Raw genomic sequence first — 18,017 nt, forward strand, 5'->3', positions numbered from 1 at the left:
CCAACTGTGCCAGACACTTACTGAGTAGATTTTTTTAATCTATCCAATTATATTACATTTTCAAAGATTGACTATTTTCACTGACAGAGAGAGAGAGAGAGAGAGAGAGAGAGAGAGAGAGAGAGAGGAAACTTTTAACCAGGATTTCTTTCAGTTTGCAAAAGACATCTAATTTGAGGAAGTGATGCTGTTTAATGATAAACTGGGAAAATTGCTAAAAGCCATCGATCAAGGCATAGCACATGTGTCTAGCAAACAAATCAATTATTAATTGATGAGCTGAGATATTACTAGTGACAAGGAAAGCAGTTAACCCTTTATGGATAAGGGAAGGGCAAAATGAAAATAGCACCAGGGAAGAAGTAAATCATCAACAACAACAAATGTACAAACAAAGATTCAAAAAAATAAGAAAAAGGCATTAAAGAAAGGAAATGGTACGAAAAAAATGTGAAAATGGATTAAACACTGCAAATTAATATGGAATCTTATTTTTTATGTATCTACTAGTTTGTTGTAATTTCTATGTGAAGTAACTGGAGTATTGTACTGTATTACTGCAGTATAGTAGAATGTAGGTATATTACCATGTCTTCACAGACAGAATCAGAAATCACAATTGCAGCAGAAGACAAAATAATTCCAAAGGAAACCAAACTTAAGTTATTAGTTACAGGTGTTAAAAAAAACTTAAACCTTCAGAGAATGTTTGCAATATGTACTGACATGAAAACGGAAGACAGTGTATGTAAAAAAACTTCTCTTTGAGCATTGTGAACACAATGACCTCCTCCCTGCTAAACAACATAGATTCTGAAGACACTGATCATGTGAAACTTAACTTATGCTTTTCCCACATGACATCCTGAAAGCCATGGATCAAGGCAGCTAGGTGGATGCAGTATTTTTGATTCCATAAAGCATTTGTTTCAGTATGACACCACCACATATTAATGAAATTCATAAATGGAGCAGGGAGGAGAGTAATTAAGAAATGTAGAAATAGCATCAAACATGCCCATGGGAAATGCATTGTGACCATTGTTTAATATAGTAGCCTCAGACTTTCTGTAGATGATACTGTTATCTATAAAGAAGTACTGTTTTAAGAAAAGGTACTCAGATATCCACTCTGATGTTGATAAAATTACAGAGTAGTGTTAAATGACTACAAAATTTTTTTAAATGTTCAGAAATGTAAAACTGCCCACTTCACAAAATGCAAGAATGTAAAGTCATATGACTATAACATCAGTGAGTCACAGCTGAAATCAGTCAACTCATTCAAATACCTTGGTGTAAAGTGAATATGAAATGATATACTCGTAGAGACAAAAGGACATGGCAACACCTTCTAGAATATTGCCCAAATGTGTGATACTCAACCAAATCAGAGTAAGATGGGATATGAAACATAAACAAAGAAGTGTTGCACAAAGGGTTGTGGGTTTGTTTGATGCATGAGAGAGCATCACAGAAATGTTGGAAAGCCTACTCTTGTAGGCACTTCCAGATGGAAATCAACTGTCCTATAAAGTTTGCTTACAAAGTTTCAAGAACCAGTATTAAGGGAAGTTTAGGAACATACTACAGATCCCTACATATTGCATATGTAATGACTGTGGAGACAAGATTAGACTATGTACAGTGCGCACAGGGGCACTCCATACAAGAATGAAATGGGATGAAACCTTAATATGTGGTTCAAGCCTCCAAGGACTTACATCTAATAAACTAAATTAATCCTTATCAGACTATTCTCCAAACAAGTATGAATGACTTATTGAAATTCAGTGACATTCAGTCCGAGACAAAACATTTGAACATTATTAGCCTGTCTCTCATCTAAGTTAGATTAGATATGAAAAGCATCCACCCACTGAATAGGGTTTTTAGCATTTTCCTAGTTTTTCCTGTTCACCAGTGTACTCTCTACACACAAAAGTCTCAGGATAGCCATGCTGTGTAACATCATGTTAACCATCTGGGGGTTTCTTTGTGGTTATTGAAACTAAAAAACATTATCGTATTTCTTTCCTTTGCTAATGATGCTGTTGTGAAGTGGAAATGTCAGAGAAACCATTAAACCCCAGCATTCCTCTGGTTGATCTAATATAATAAGTTATAGGCTTGCGTTCAGATATCCTTGTCAAGGCCTGAGAAGTAACAGATATTACTTTTAATGGTTGTGCTGCAATCCAGTAGGTACCTGTGGTTGATCTGTTGTCAACAACAATTATTCACATGCCTCAGAAGAGTGGGAACAAATTACACCTTTAATGTGTCACAGTGGAAACCCTTCTTGAAATATTCAGTGCTGGAATAGCAACAAAGAAAGATCCTACATCCCATTAGTGACATATTTGACATATTTGGGATGAACAGCAACTAATGCCTGAAAATGTTTTGCTGCTTGGTGTAAGTTTATTGTTTTAATGCATTTATTTACAAAAAGAAATAAACTCACAGACTGAGAGAGTGTCTTGCAATTCCGTATTTTTCTGGCAGAAGGAAAATTTCACATACCATTTTAAAATATTACCTGCTGCCCTGGAGAATACTGACAAGCCACTTTATCAAACACATACAGTTAACAAAAGAACAGAAATAAAAATCATTCTGTTGTATTACAATGCTTTATTCTTTCTTTATATGGAAAAATAAAAACATTAAGTATACTAGAAGAGAATCAAAGTATGTATTTTATACAAGGTGGTATTCACAACAGTTCAATAAAGCAGACTTAACTAATCTGATGGTTTCTGTAGCTTTCATTTTACTTCTTTTACAGGGTGAGATGTGCAGGAAATGATTCAGTTCCTATTACTCTCCCACTTTCTCAAAATGAAATGTTGACTGAAATTTCAGGGAAGACTAACTTTGATTGACTTTGGAAACATCATGATTATTAATCTGTCTTTCTTAATCATATTTACCCCATTCTAGTTTGCTCTTTTTGTATCTGTTTGTGAACTATTAATTTTGGAATATCACACTAAACTCTATAAAATGTAGCATGTATGTATGATTTTTCTATTGCAGTTTTGATTTCTCAAAATTGACATAGATCACTATCTGTGTACAATATCCTTTACATTTTCTCAGTGTCAAGAAAATTCCTAGATGGCTCCCTCTAGTACAATGGGAGTTATTCCCTAATGTTGTAACACAAGACCTATCATCCTCCCCCTTCTTCTGCTCAGTTATTTTTCACATGTTCCTTCCCTTGCTAATTCCATGAAGAACCTCTTTATTTCTTATCTTATCCATTATTCCTTATAGCTTTAATGAGGTGTTCAACCATTTTTATCATATTACAGATTCGTGCAAGTGTGAGAACATTAAATCCAAAAGAAGAAAAATATATGCAAGGAGAAGTAAAATTCAAACGCCAAGTCTTTGTCAGGAATGTAATGAGGCTAAAGGCAATCATTATGAACATCATAGACATAACAAAATATGTTCAGTGAGTATTTATTGTATTATTTGTATTTGCAAGTACGATGTTCCAGTAGTCATAGTCATGTGTTTATTTTTGTATACAAGCAAACACATGAAGTGTAAATCTGAGACCAAATATCCTTGAGTCTCACTCCTCACAAAGGCACATATTGTGATATTAAAGCAAGCTATTTTCACAATTACTCCTCTACCTCAAAAACAGTATAATTTTTAATGTTTGGTGGTTCCTAGGGAATTTCAGTTGACAACTTTTTTCTTGAATTTTGAGGATATTTATAAGTTATAATTTCTAAATTCACACCTTTCCTTACAACCTACAACCCATTCATGTTAAATAAGGAATGTTCTTGTTGAAGGTTACCCTTGTAAGTACATTCTGTTTAAACCTCTTTTCTGCTCCTCAAGATATTGTTGAACCAAATGGCAATAATAAGTTCCACAAATAAAATTAAAACTAAAGAGAATTAAGTTCATAAAAATGTATATAGAATAATGGATTGCAGTTTAAGTCAGTAGCATTTTATTCAGGAATAGTGTAATTTTTAAAATGAAACTTAATGGTGTTTACCTACCCAACAGTATGGCAGACCAGCAGCCATACCAAAATCTTTTATCTTTACAGGTAACATTCTATCATTACACTACTAAATTAGACCCTCAAAATGCTACTCATGGCTTCAGTTTACCAAAGATTGTTCTCTCCCCATATCAAGACATGTTCCATCATAATGCTCTTAGCCTGGTGCTCCCATAAGAAATAGTAGGTCAGAAAATGTCTTATACAAACCTTTCTGAAATAAAACTTAATCAGATTGTTTTTACTGACTTTTATCTACATGAAGTATTAATACTTTGCTACTCTACTCTGAACCAAGACCAAAACACAAGCTTTCACTCTCAAAGGACAATGATCTACAAAATGAGCTATTCGAACATTCTCTGATGGACTGACTAAGAATTTGATCTCCCTCAACTATTTCACTTGGGGCTCCTAACTTGAAATTGAATACGATCTAACTACAGCTATACAATAGAAATTATCTCAAGATGGATTAATGAATAACACTCATTAATTAGAGAATAAATTACTGTACAATTCAGTGAAATGGAGGATTATAGTACAACCTTTCTTTAACAATTAAAATAAATAATTCATATAAAAAACAATGATGCTATGACTTACCAAATGAGAAAGACCTTTACATATGTCTGCCTGTGTCTGTATATGTGCAGATGGATATGTGTGTGTGTGCGAGAGTGTATATCTGTCCTTTTTCCCTCTTAAGGTAAGTCTTTCTGCTCCTGGGATTGGAATGACTCCTTACCCTCTCCATTAAAACCCACATCCTTTCGTCTTTCCCTCTCCTTCCCTCTTTCCTGATGAAGCAACCTTGGGTTGCGGAAGCTTGAAATTTGTGTGTGTGTTTGTGTGTTTTTTATTGTGTGTATCTACCAGCGCTTTCTCGTTTGGTAAGTCACAGCATCTTTGTTTTTTTATATATATTTTTCCCACGTGGAATGTTTCTTTTTATTATATTCAAAATAAATAATTCTATAGAATGGTGAAGACAAGTGAAAAAAAAAAGAGAAGAAGCAACTACTACTTCCTTTCTTTTAAATATAATGGTTTATGAACTGTTGCTCCCAGGTAATGTTTACCAATTTGGGCATAGCCTTATTCTTTGCTGGTTTCATAGACCAGTGCTGTAAATGGATAAAGAACTTCAAAACTCACCAGAATGAGGTTGCTGCTGCAGGTTGATATTTTAGATGCAGCAATAGACAAGTACTATTTATGTTTTAATTGTCTTCCCTCTTATTGCAGTTGTTCTCAAACATGTGAATTGCATCAGCCTCTCTGAATAAATAACTGTTCTTTTTGCAGTCTTATCCAGAGCTTGTAAACTGTCTTGATAAATCTGACTTTTTTTGCCTTCACTGGATCCTCTGAGATTTCTGCTGTGTCATTTAATTGCCTTTCTTCCCCAAAATTCTTCCTTAAAAATATTTCCAAACAAATTACCTAAATGTTTTGTTAGTGTACTTTAATGTTTATGTTATAGTTACTACATGAAAAGTGTATCTAACTTTTCAGTTTCGTTTTGTCTCAAATAGAAATTAATGTGATAACCTTCTGAATATTGTTTTTGATCACGACCAACCTTATATCATTATATCTTAATATTCACCTCAAAGTGAACCAATGATCGTGTAAAAATGACCACTCACCCACATTTGTGAATAGATGATAAATGTGTCATAGAGTCATTTATGCCTACTATGACTGGATATGCACAGGCATCTCATAATACTTCAGCCTGTAGTTAAGATGATTTGCATGCTCTTTCTTTCCTACATATGAGTGTATACTGTTTACAGCAATCAGTTTCATTATGATGTGATTTAGGTGCACTCTGTAATTTTGTTATGTTACATTAGTTTGACTGCCATAAGAAAATGACATTTAAATCAACTAGTAGTTCATAACAATAATGTTTTCTGCATTTTATGAAAAAGTATTCAGCTGATATGAGGATGTCCAAATTTCAATGTTAACTTTTCATGCACATTCCACAAACACATTTTGATACCCAGCTAATTTCTTAAATGCTGAGAGCTCAAGGGATTTACCATAGAAAAAAACCACCACTCTATTGTTATCTCCATGCATAAGATTAACTGCTTCTCAACAAAAGTCATGTATGATGGTTGATATACTTAGCATTTTTTCCTCTTTCAGGAGCTGTTTTGAGTGGGAATCGACACCAAGAAGTATTATATCATTTGTGATTTTCATATTTCTGTGTTACTATTTTGAGCCATATATGATTCCAGTAGCACTGCTGCTGATCTTCTTCAAGTCATATATAGTGAGTATATCTTTTTGTGATGTTTTCATAAATTATTTTTCTTAATTTTTAAGACTTAATGTAACACTATAAACAAATCTGAGGTCTCAAATTTTGTGTCTGAGGATCAGTAGCGAAACCAGTCTGTGGTTATGTGGGCATGCACCATGGGTACTGTTTCTTTGGGAGCACTGATCTGTGATAGGTAAAAAAGAAGTGATGACTGGTAAAAGGAAAATGGAAGAGGGGTGGGGGTTAGAAGGAGGTGAGGGAGGGAGAAGAAGGAAAGTCCAGGGTGAAATTGGGGAAGAATAGCAGGCCAGTAAATTGGAAAAGTGTCTGAGATCCATGAAAGGAAATCATCAGGAATGACTGAGTGATTTGGAGCATTGAAAGTACAGAAGGTATTTTTTTTATTCATCCATACATAGGAAACTGGTTACATTTTTGTATAACTTTTATTTTCACTTGTCAAAACAAATATAATTCAGCCATTCCCTATTGCAGGAGTGCAGCCAGCAGATATTTTTCTTTTTTCGACTCTACTTTTTTTTTGGGGGGGGGGGGGGGGGAGAAGGGGCAGGATTTGAGGAGCTTTTCAGATATGAGAAATAAGACTAACACTTTCTTGTTGATGTGTCATGTTAAAAAAAAAAAAAAAGAGATTATTTTTCACTACACTTCTAATTTTTGTACCTGTACTAGGTAGGAATATTGTTGTATGACAAACAAAAGACAGTTGCTATGCACCAGAAAAGGAATGTTCTGTTTTAACCTCATAGAGATTGTATGTTGTTTATGATGATTTTTAAAAACTGAATTTTACCGTGTTTTTCATTCTGTGGGAATATAGTGTAGTGACAAGTATGGATGGAAGGAGGGCTCAGGTGATAATTAAACAAAGAAATGAGGAATGTTCAGCAGAAATGGGGATGAGGGTGTTGAGCAAAGTCAAAGTTTGCCATGAGTGCCAGTTATTTTGATTACACTGGAAGCAAGGACTGTTAGTTTCTTGAGTTTCAATAGTAGTCCTAATTAACAAATCATCAAAAAATACTAGGTATGTCAGAGGCAACAAAGTGACAAGTGAAAGCAATGTTTCGGTGAATCTCAGACATTTCACGCAGAGGAGATGTAAATTAAGAATTACAGTGCTATAAAATTTTCTGCCCAACATAATTTTACTTATTACTGTTGTCAGTAAAACAGGATGTAACAGAGTGATAACAATAAACTTCAAAGTGTTGTAGGAAGTGTCTTGAACAAATTGTGAATTGGAATCCATGTCCAGGAGCTTCTAATTTATTGGTGCCAATGCCTGGTGTTAGGCATTGTCTTTGGCAGCAAGTGTGAGTTAGTAACTAATAAACTGCATGCAGACCACCTCACAGTGGACCTGACAACATGCGGGTCATTAGACAGTACTCAATGCATCCATGCATGTTGCAACAACACTACTTGCAGTCCATCAGTGTACGACCTTGATTGTCTGGCAATGGTGGCACAAAAACTATCCAAGTACCAATGTTTGAACAAGTTTGTTTATCAAAGACTAATAGCATGTCTACTCTGACATGGACTGAAACCAAACATAAAATGAGTCTCTTTTTGAACATAATATTTTGGGCATCTGAAGGCTGGTTAGATTATCACTGTCTCATGTTCATTAAACACACACTTTGAAGTCCCATAGGCTGCTCAGTGTTAAATTATAAACTGAATGAAGAAGTTTAATCAAATAACTTACGGGTTTGCTGTCGGGTGATGTCGTCGAACACCGCCGATATTTCGACAGGAGCACATCCTGCCATTCTCAAGGCACAAATGCAAGGAAGAAGAAATGTGCTAGCAAATTTAACACCTCGGTTCACAGAGGAGAAACAAGGAAGACACCACACACAGAACAAGTGTCAACACAAACAAAGATAACCAACATCAGAAATATCAATAGTTACTATTAATCACAGGTGAAGTAGCACTAATTCTGTCCCTCTGGTTTTTGATGAGAGACAGAGCCAGATTCCAAGCAGCATTTAAACAAAATCCACCATCTCTGTTAATAAGGTTGCTTGATAGTTTAATCAAAATTTCCTAAGGCCAGCTTGTAGCTGTTTGAAACTAAAAAAGGAATAAATTTATAAGTCTACAAGTCAACTATGACCCCATCTTCTTCAGAGAGGTCACAAACACTTTTAAGTCCATAGTTGGCAGCTCCAGGGGTTGCTAAGTCAGAAGGGAATGGCAGCAAAGTCATGGAGGCAGCTCTGAAGTGAGTATCCTGACTGATAGAACCCTTGCAGAATCGGTGCCTGATCAAGGAAAAATCACTCGTAGTGAACTGGTTGGGGCTGACCTGAGCCCTGCCCTAAGTACCACTTGCTGTGTAGGACTCATACACAATGGTAAAGGGAGGTGGACTACAGAGTGGTGGGATAACTGTCATTGTAGGGAAAGCTGGAGAGGAGCAGAAATGATTATTGAACAATCAAGCTTTGCTTAACTGGTAGCTTTCTTCACATACGAAGACTCTTTACAAATGAACATGCAGTAAGTAGCAACAAGGATTATGCTCTCTGAACTAAAACATGAACAATGGTGTTGGAGCCGTGATTGGGCAGCGTCTTTGATCCGTCATGTAGAGAAGAGGCTCCAAGTGTAAATGGGTCATGTGGCTGCTCCTGGGGCTCCTATATCACAGTGGCAGAGGATACTCATGGTATTGAGCCACTGGAGGCACGGCTCAACAGGTGTGCCCCACTGGGTCTGTTAGATCCCGCACAACAGGCCTGTGGGGCGGTATCAATATATGATACCACTTCTTCTCCCCCCTCCCAAACCTCCTCACCATTATCGTGTAGTGTAGATGAGTGAACAATTATGGTGGTGGTTGGGATTCAGATGGTAATGAGGAGACAGGAGCCAAAACTGAGGCTGGTGCCAAACTCCCATCTGCACCCAGGTGAAGGGCACACACCCACATCCAGAGGTAAAGCAGAAAATGAAGATGAAGATGGTGCCATCCAAATGACTGCAGAGGGACCAAAGGTGCCACTTGGAACAGATTGTCAGGAAGAGGGGCCCAACCCTAGATGACAATGGCTGTTGAAATGGCGATGACCATGAAAGGGTGTCGAGTTCCATTGGCTCTGGGACTGGTGCTGATGGCACGGGAACTGCAAGAGCCAGATGCAGTGAGGGCTGTTGGATCCAGGAAGACATGGAATCTGAAAGCACAAAGCCTGTGGCAGGATCATGTAGTTCACATGGACAAATTTGATTCAAGTGGTGTTTCAGCGATGCTCTTGATCCCTGCAGTAGAAACATAGAATGTCAAAGAAAATATACAGTGGTGCTGTCCTCCCAGTGCTTCCATTTGCCACATAATCTGTAAAAGACTGAATTGTTAGTCCGATACTTTGTCTGTCTGGGTGGAGTGGGCACTGTCCACTGGGTTGTTTCCATGTAACAACCAGTACAGGTCCATCATGTGGCTGGGAGGGATAGGAAGGCAAGAATAGCAACAGAGCTTGATCCCACGTGTAGGAGGCATGAAGTTTGTCCATCTGTTGCTTAAATGTTTGTATGGTGCATTCAGCTTCACTGTCGGGTTGTGGATGGAATGGTGTACTCTTGATGGGTTTGATATCGGAGGAACTGAAAAACTGTTCAAACTTAATGGCAAGAAATTGAGGTCCATTGTCAGTCACAGTCACTTCATGCAGTCCCTCAAGGCAGAAGATTGACAAAAAGCCTGAATTGTGGAACCAGCCATAGTTAGGGAAATTTGCTGAAAGCATCAATGATGATGATCTGATGTGTATTCCAGTAAGGACCAATGAAATCCAAGTGCAGCCACTGCCAAGGTACTTGAGGTTTGGGCCATTCAAGGAAATGCTGAGGTGGGGCTGACTGATGATCAGCACAGGCTTGGCATTGAGAAATCACAGTTCAATTTGTGCATCCAGACTGTGCTAAGTGCAACGTCATGCTAACCACTTAGTGTGAATGATGCCTTGGTGCAGCAAACAATGTACGTTAGGCTGGAGAGCCTGGGGAACCACAACATGTGACTAGTCATTGTCATTTCAAAGCAAAATGTTACCTTGGTGAATGGCAAGGGCATGCCAGTGGCCAAAATGTTGGTGAACCACATAGCTACGAATCTGTCTGACTGAATGCAACCAATCAGTGGAGACACCGTGCAACAGAATCTACAAATCCGGATCTGTGACTGTGGCCCAGGCAATTTTTTGGTGGTTAAGTGGAAAGCTACGCAAAGTATCTGTGTCTTATGCATCAGTGTAGTAATAAGAAGCATAAGACCATCAAATGTTGAATCTGGGCCAACAGGGAGGCAAGAAAGAGCATCTGCATTGGCATTCTGAGAAGTGAGCCTACATACAATTTCACAGTGATAATATTTCAAATGAAGAGCCCGCTATTGCAGATTCTGTGCTGTCTGAGTTGAGGTTGACCAGTTAGGGCTTAACAAAGATTGTAGAGCTTCCAGAATGAGATTTTCACTCTGCAGCGGAGTGTGCGCTGATATGAAACTTCCTGGCAGATTAAAACTGAGTTCGAGTCTCGGTCGGGCACACAGTTTTAATCTGCCAGGAAGTTTCAAAGATTGTAGAGGTTTATGGCCAGTCACCAAGAAAAATTTTCTGCCAAAAAGGTACTGGTGAAACTTAGTAACACCATAGACAATGGCAAGAGCCCACTTTTCACTATGTGAAAAATTACATTGAGCTTTGTTAGACAACTTCAAAGCAAAGGGAATCAACCAGCCAACAGTACCAAATTCATGCAACAAAACTGCACCGATGTCATAAGGGGAAGCATCCACAGCCAAGACCACAGGTTTGGCTGGATCAAAATGAACAAGGCAGTTATCAGTGAGCAAAGCATCTTTCAGCTTCTGGAAAGCTGTATGACACTCTTGTGACCAAACTAAAGGAAGATTTTTCATGCACAAGCAATGCAAGGATGCCATGATTTGAGTGGTGTTAGGAATAAATTGGCTGTAATATCTGAGCTTCCCTAACACAAACTGCAGTTCCTGCATATAGCATTGGGGCAGAAGATCATGGATAGCAAGAAAATGTTATAGCAGTGGGTGAACACCCTGGATATTAATGATGTATCCTAAGACTCAAATTCTCTCTGAAAAACATGCATTTGTCTCTGTTACATTTGAGACTAGCTGCAGACAAGATTTGACACAGATTGCGAAGATTGCTAAGTTGTTCTTCAGGAGTATGACCTAAGATGACAATGTCATCTAATTAATTTGAGCAAACAGGAACTTTTGCAGTCAGCTGCTCCAGGAAGTGCTCAAATATGCTGAGTGAAGAGACTCAGGTGAGTGTTAATGACAAAGACTTGTTGCAACTGCTCATCCAGTGGGATTTGCAAGTCAGTGTCATGCAAATCAGTTTTGGAAAAGTAACATCCGACCTCCAATTTATCTGTCAGATCTTCTGGATATGGCAAGGGATACCTGTCAGTGACTGACTGAAGAGCCAGTTTTCTTAAAATTAGCACCCAACTGGAGTCTGCTGGATGGCTTCTTTAGTAGAACAAGAGGGCCCCTCACTGTCAGTAAGGGCCCCTATGATCCCACGGTCTTCAAAGCAGTAAGTTCCTAGGTCACCTGTTCTTGAAGAGCCTGAGTTACAGGATGAATTCTAACAAAACATGGTTGTGTGTTGTCCTTCATTGTGACATGTGCAACAAAATTATTAGCTTTGCCTAAACCCCCAGAAAAGTAATCGTGAAATTCTGCTTATAACTTAGCAACACTGTTCCAAGGATCAAAGGAAGAAACAGAAAGTACATTGCCCTGAGTGCTCAACCCAAACAAATCAAAAGCATCTAGACCAAAAATATTAGCACTGTCTCAGGAGGAAAGCACTGTAAATTTTGGAAAGTTGAAGGAAGCATACAAGTACCTAAGATAGGAATGTATTTGGCCCTTATATGCCATCAGTGTATGGTGTGATGTGCACAACTTAGGTTAGCCAAACAATTCATAAAAGCTACAGTTAAGCAAATTCACTGAAGCTCCAGTGTCAAGCTGCAAACAAATTGATTGTCCGGCAATAGTAAGAGACACAAAAACTTCGTTGTCATCATACAGCACTGCAGGTGAGTTGTAAGCCTTTCCTGAATAGCTATTACATTGCTGTTTTGCACTGGTGACACTGTGAGGGTTTGAAAACACACTATGCACTGTTTGTGAGGTTGCCTAATGCTTCTGTAACCACATGAGGGGAAAGATTAGCAGGGTATTCTTCACACCTTGTGCCAGATGCGACAGGTGTTTATTTGAGTACTGCTGCTGTGGCCAGTCAGTCTGCTGTTTGCAAGAAAGGTGTGAGGCCTGTTTGTCACTGCTGTCTACAAAACTAACAGGCACTACCTCAAAACTGAGCACTGCACTTTCACAGGAATTCTGATAGTATAGAATTTGCAGAAACTGCTGCAAGGAAGGGTCTGGGTATACAAGAATCTGTTCCTGAATTTGAGAGTTGTCTACATTATGTATGATGGTGTCACAAATCATTGCATCTTTGTAATATTTGCCACAGTCACACTGGAATTTACACCATCTAGTCAGGCCTTGTAATTCAGTCACTTACTGACAGTATTTCTGACCTTGTTGCTTATGCAACATACAGAACTTGTAATGGGCAGCTCCCTCTTGTACCCTGCCCTCATAATGCTGTGCAAGTGGCTATAAGAAGTCCTAATATGGTACTAGTTCAGGGTGGCATGAGGCAAAAACTTTGAGGCGTACTCTGTAAACAGTCAATCCTGCCATGGCCAAGAAATAAGAATGTTTATCACTACCTTGTGTGTGATGTGCTGCAATGTGCAAGGCACTCTGTCCAGACTTCATTTGCCGTATCAAACTCATGAAATGGAGGCACGTATGTAGGCGGTGGAACTGCCTTTGGTTCTAGTGTCTTGTGTTAAGCCATTTGCACCACTATGAAGCAATTCATCACTTCAATCAGTTTCACGATTTTTTGACTCTGAAACTGAATATACTGAGTTAGATGAACTGCAGGCAGTGCAGTAAGCTATGGTGGCTGAGTAGCCATATTAACGAAGCAACACACAAAACAACAAGACAAATAAACACAGAGCAAGCCAAAGTGGGATGCAATAGGAGCAGCCGCAGAACCTAGAACATAAGGAGCACAAGCAAGGCAAATACTGGTGGTGCAGAAGACAATCAGTAACAGCAAAAACCAATAAAAAAGACAACAGAACAGGATGAAGTGACAAGACTGCCACATGCAGCACTTACCATTCATCACCAGATATGTTGTGTACTTCTTTGTACACGAAGATAAAGAAAGGTGGGCTACAGGGTGGTGTAGCAACTGCCATCATAGGGAAAGCTGGGCAGGAGCAGAAATAACCAGCAAACAAGCAAATACAGTAAACAGAAGCTTTGCTTAAGTGGTAGCTTTCTTCAAGCGTATGAAGACTCTTTACAAATGGACGTGCAATAAATAAGTTCAACCAATACAGTAGCAACAAGAACTGGCTCTCTGAACTAAAAAATGAACGATGGTATTGGAGGCATGACAAGGCGGTGTCTTTGTTACGTCATGTAGGGAAGAGGCTCCAAGTGTGAGTGGGTCATATGGCTGCTGCCGGTGGTCCTGTATCATGGTGGCAGATGGTGTTCACAGTACAGAACTACTGGAAGTGTTACGCAGCAGGCATGTTCCTTTGGGTCCTCTGAATACTGCCCAGTGACTGTTGGCATCTAGCGCAAACTTGCATTTCCATTGCCAACTTTGACACCCGCGGGGTGATATTAATATGTAATGTCGCACCACTCAGAACCAGGATACATCCAGGCCTATTTTTGATCATGTGTCTTATGGAAGAGAACAGGTCTGTGTGGCCCATGACCTGTAGCGGCGATTGGGTCGCCTCCTGGTGGATGGTCAGAGTATGGCCATCTTTTCTGCAAAATTGTCCTTGTGGCAGCTTGGGGGTGATGTCCACATCTGTTGGTGTTGGTCCTGATGTGGTGTGTGGAGATGCTGAAGGCCCTCCAGTGAGCCAACCATCAGCAGTAGCTGAGATGACATGGTGGTATCCAGAATGGAGACGGTGATGGCTGTGTCTCTGGAACAAAAGGTATTGTTAATTTATTGGTGTCAGGAGGTGGTCCACAGTAAGATTGTAATTGGTTGACATGTTTATGGCACTGTGTGCCATCCTGAAGTCTCATCTCAGCCCTAATTTGAAAAAGACTGCCGGAAACCAGTGTTGGCATCCATTAATAAATACAAGTGGCCACACTTGGTCTTTAAGTGAAAAATGGTGGCAGCTAGATAGCTGAATAGGAGGGCTGTGAACTATGGGGGTGAAATATAAAAGCTGGGATCAATTAGATTGGCCATGAAGTTTGTTGGCAGAGACAAGCCATACTGTGGAGTTGATCTGTACGTTGCCAGAAAAAGAGAGAGAGCCTCATCCACAGGAAGTTAAACATTTGGGTTTTCAAAGTGCAGACAAAATGTTCTGCTAGGCCTTCTGAGGCAGGCGATAACTGTGCTCTGTGAACTAGGACAATGTCATTTTTGTTGCAGAAAGTGGATAATTCCACAGATGCAAATCGGAGACCATTGTCTGTGACAATAGTGTCAGGAAGTCCTTCAGTGAAAAAAATGAAAGATAAGGTTTGAGTATTTTGTCTAGTTTATGTGACAGACATATGAGAAACATATTGTCTACCTCAATGAGCCAAGTGTGGCCTAAGAACGGTCCCAAAAAATCCAAATGAAGCCTGGACCATAGACTGGAAGAGTCTGATCAAGGAAGAAAACTATGTGGAGGGGTGGCCTGCTGGCTTTGGAAGGTGGTGCAAGGTAATACCATCTGAGTAATAGCAGTACCCATGCCACACCAGTAGACATGGTGGCAGACCAGACGACTAGTGAGCACCATGCCCCATTGCCTGATATGCAAAAGTGACAAAAATGTGCTGCTGGAGAAGTGGCAAAAGTGACAAAAATGTGCTGCTGGAGAAGTGCAGGGATGACCACTTGCAGCAGCAACATGTCTTTCAGTGTTGAGAGCTTGTTCCAATGGTGCCAGTAGGCCTCAACCTCCAGTTCACAGATCTGTTTGCAGTCTGGTGCCAACCGTGGCATACCAGGTCGAGGATCTTGCTAAGGGTTGGGTCCTTTGTAGTGTGCCATGCAACAGGTTTTGCGTCCAGTGGAGATTGGTCACACCTTGTTCTGCAGTGATATTCAGGTGAAAGCACACTTTGCGATCCTTGTTGAACACTGGACCCTGAACCAAGATCTGCGGGAAAAGAGGCCTGCATTTGCATGTTGTGTTATAGAGTGAAGTGAGTATCTTAATTATGGTTTGACAGGCACAGGGGCCACCACTAAAGGCAGCATGCAGTTTTTGTGGGTATGTTGGCTGAAGGCTTGAACAGAGGACAAAGGTTTGTGGTCAGTGAATGATACCTACCATACACGTAATCATGGCATTTTTTGAGGCCAAAAATGATGGCTAAGGCTTCTTTCTCAATCTGGCTCTAATTTTGCTGAGCAGTGGTGAAGGTTTTGAAATCAAAAGTGATTGAGTGTTCCACCCCACCAGTCACATGGTGCAGAACTGTCCCCACTCCGTAATCTGACACATCTGCTGACAGTGTGGCAGAGTCATATGCCGTTAGGCCTGAGGGGTGGGGAAGGACCAATTTTAAGTCTCTGAAAGCTTTTACACACATGAGACCTGAGTCCATTGCCAATGGTTGCTTTTCTTCAGTTGTTGGTGTAGTGGTTCAGCAATGGCCAAAGCATGGGGAATAAACTTTCAGTAGTAATTCAATTGTCGCGATGCTGATTTTAACTAGCTAGCATTGCTAGGAACTGGAAGTTTTTGTACTGCCTCTATGTACTGAGGCATGGGGAAGGAGTGGGGGGGGGGGGGGGGGGGTGTTCACTGGATAAACTGAAAATGTGTGTGAGAATTTCAGCTTGACTAACAAAGAAACAGCACTTGCCGTTTTTGCATTTTACAGTGTCTTTTTGGACGACTGTGAACAGAGCATCCTAGTTGTCATCTAAATAATTTGCTGACCCCATTACATCACAAGTGAAATGCTCATGATATTGCTGAAATATGGCAGGGGTGCTGACTGTACCAAAGGGAAGTCTGTTGTTCTGGAACAATCCGAAGAGAATGCTGGTGAATAGGCTATGTCAGAATTCTTCATCCAATGGCAATTGGAAGTGTGCATCCCTCAGGTCAATTTTTGCTAACACTTTTCTGCCCTCCAGAGGGACCATGACGTCCTCTACCTAAGGTATCAGGTACACATCAGCAATTGACTGGACATCGATTGTTATCTTGAAATCTCCACAAATGTGTAAGGTGGCATTTGATTTTTCAACAATGACATTGGGCATGGCCCACTGGCAGTTCAGGACTGGAATGAGGGTGTCCCCATCTTGTACACACAGTAATTCCCCCTGAAACTTATCCCAGAGTGCAAAACAGAAGGTTTTCAGCCTTAAGAAACTTTGGCACTGTCGATGGAAAAACGGCCCCAAGGGCTTCAAAGTATGTAACACCCAAAGAGTATTGTGAAAATATGGAGATGAATTTTGAAAAAAAATTCTTTGAGCTACAAGTTTGTACCTAAGGAGTTGATTGAGGGGTGGAGTCATGAATTTCTAATCCAAGTGCATTAAAAAGGTCCATGCCTAAGAAACTGACAGATCTCGGGGCATCCACCACTAAAACCATCACCATGTTGTTGTGTGACGAATACTGTGCTTGGGCAATGAATTGTCCATTAATTTTTATAATGTTGTTGCTATAACTTCACATTGGGGTATCAAAGGGCTGGAGGGGAGGATAGATGACACTGTAATATGATTCTCAATTGGTAACAGTCACAGCAGACCTCGTATCTATCTGCAAGGAGATTGGCACTTTATTGATTTTGACAGTTAATGAGGGACTTTCTATGAAGTATGGGTACCTGATGGAATACATGATGTGTCTGGGTACAGTTCATCCGTATTGTCTGCTCCATGTCCAAGGGGTCCATGCTGGAGTAGTCCACTGACACCTTCAGAGCTGATTGACATACTTTGCCCCTACGTCCAGATTTCCCACAAGAAGTGCACATTGTACCCTGGTAATGGCCTTTGTGTCACTGATAATTGATAAAACATTACCTGCAGGCAGGAAGCTGTTGGAGACAGCGCCAGGGTTTCTTGTCTTTGCCTGTACTTTGTAAGTCCGATCTGGCAGAAGTCCATAACTAGGTTTGAGAACAATGCTTTGTTTGAGCTGCAAAGATTTATGAGGATTCCTGTAGAGTAACTGAGCACTAAAGGCAGTGTTTGAATGCCCTGATGGTGGGAAATTTCTAGAGATGGGTCTTTAGGTTTCAAGAGATCACTTCTAAGACTATATAATGAAGGCTTTCATGACCGGATGGTACTGTTGTTGATAATTCTTCCGAGTTATATGGCCGTGCTCCATGGAATTCTTCTATTCCTAACATTTTGTCCAATACTACGTTGGACATCCTTAGAGGTATGGCTGGTCCTGCTGAGTCCTGCCGACTGATGAGTCAGGCGTCAGAGAGCGGCCTAAATACCGAGGAAAGTGGGTGTGGTCTAGCTTGCACATAGTAGCAGCGAG

General features: G+C 39.9%; 1 protein-coding gene across 3 annotated transcripts in view; it reads left to right on the top strand.

The window, feature by feature from the left end:
* Positions 1-18,017, top strand: part of LOC126262421 (multiple C2 and transmembrane domain-containing protein) — a 1,124,939-nt gene that overhangs the window by 1,054,570 nt on the left and 52,352 nt on the right. For all 3 annotated transcript variants that reach the window (XM_049959054.1, XM_049959056.1, XM_049959055.1), the window contains 2 exons: positions 3,321-3,466; positions 6,203-6,332. In XM_049959054.1, the coding sequence (XP_049815011.1) occupies positions 3,321-3,466; positions 6,203-6,332 (276 nt within the window). The remainder of the gene's footprint in view (positions 1-3,320; positions 3,467-6,202; positions 6,333-18,017) is intronic.

The sequence above is a fragment of the Schistocerca nitens genome, chromosome 6 (assembly GCF_023898315.1).
Source record: "Schistocerca nitens isolate TAMUIC-IGC-003100 chromosome 6, iqSchNite1.1, whole genome shotgun sequence".
Classification (NCBI taxonomy): domain Eukaryota; kingdom Metazoa; phylum Arthropoda; class Insecta; order Orthoptera; family Acrididae; genus Schistocerca; species Schistocerca nitens.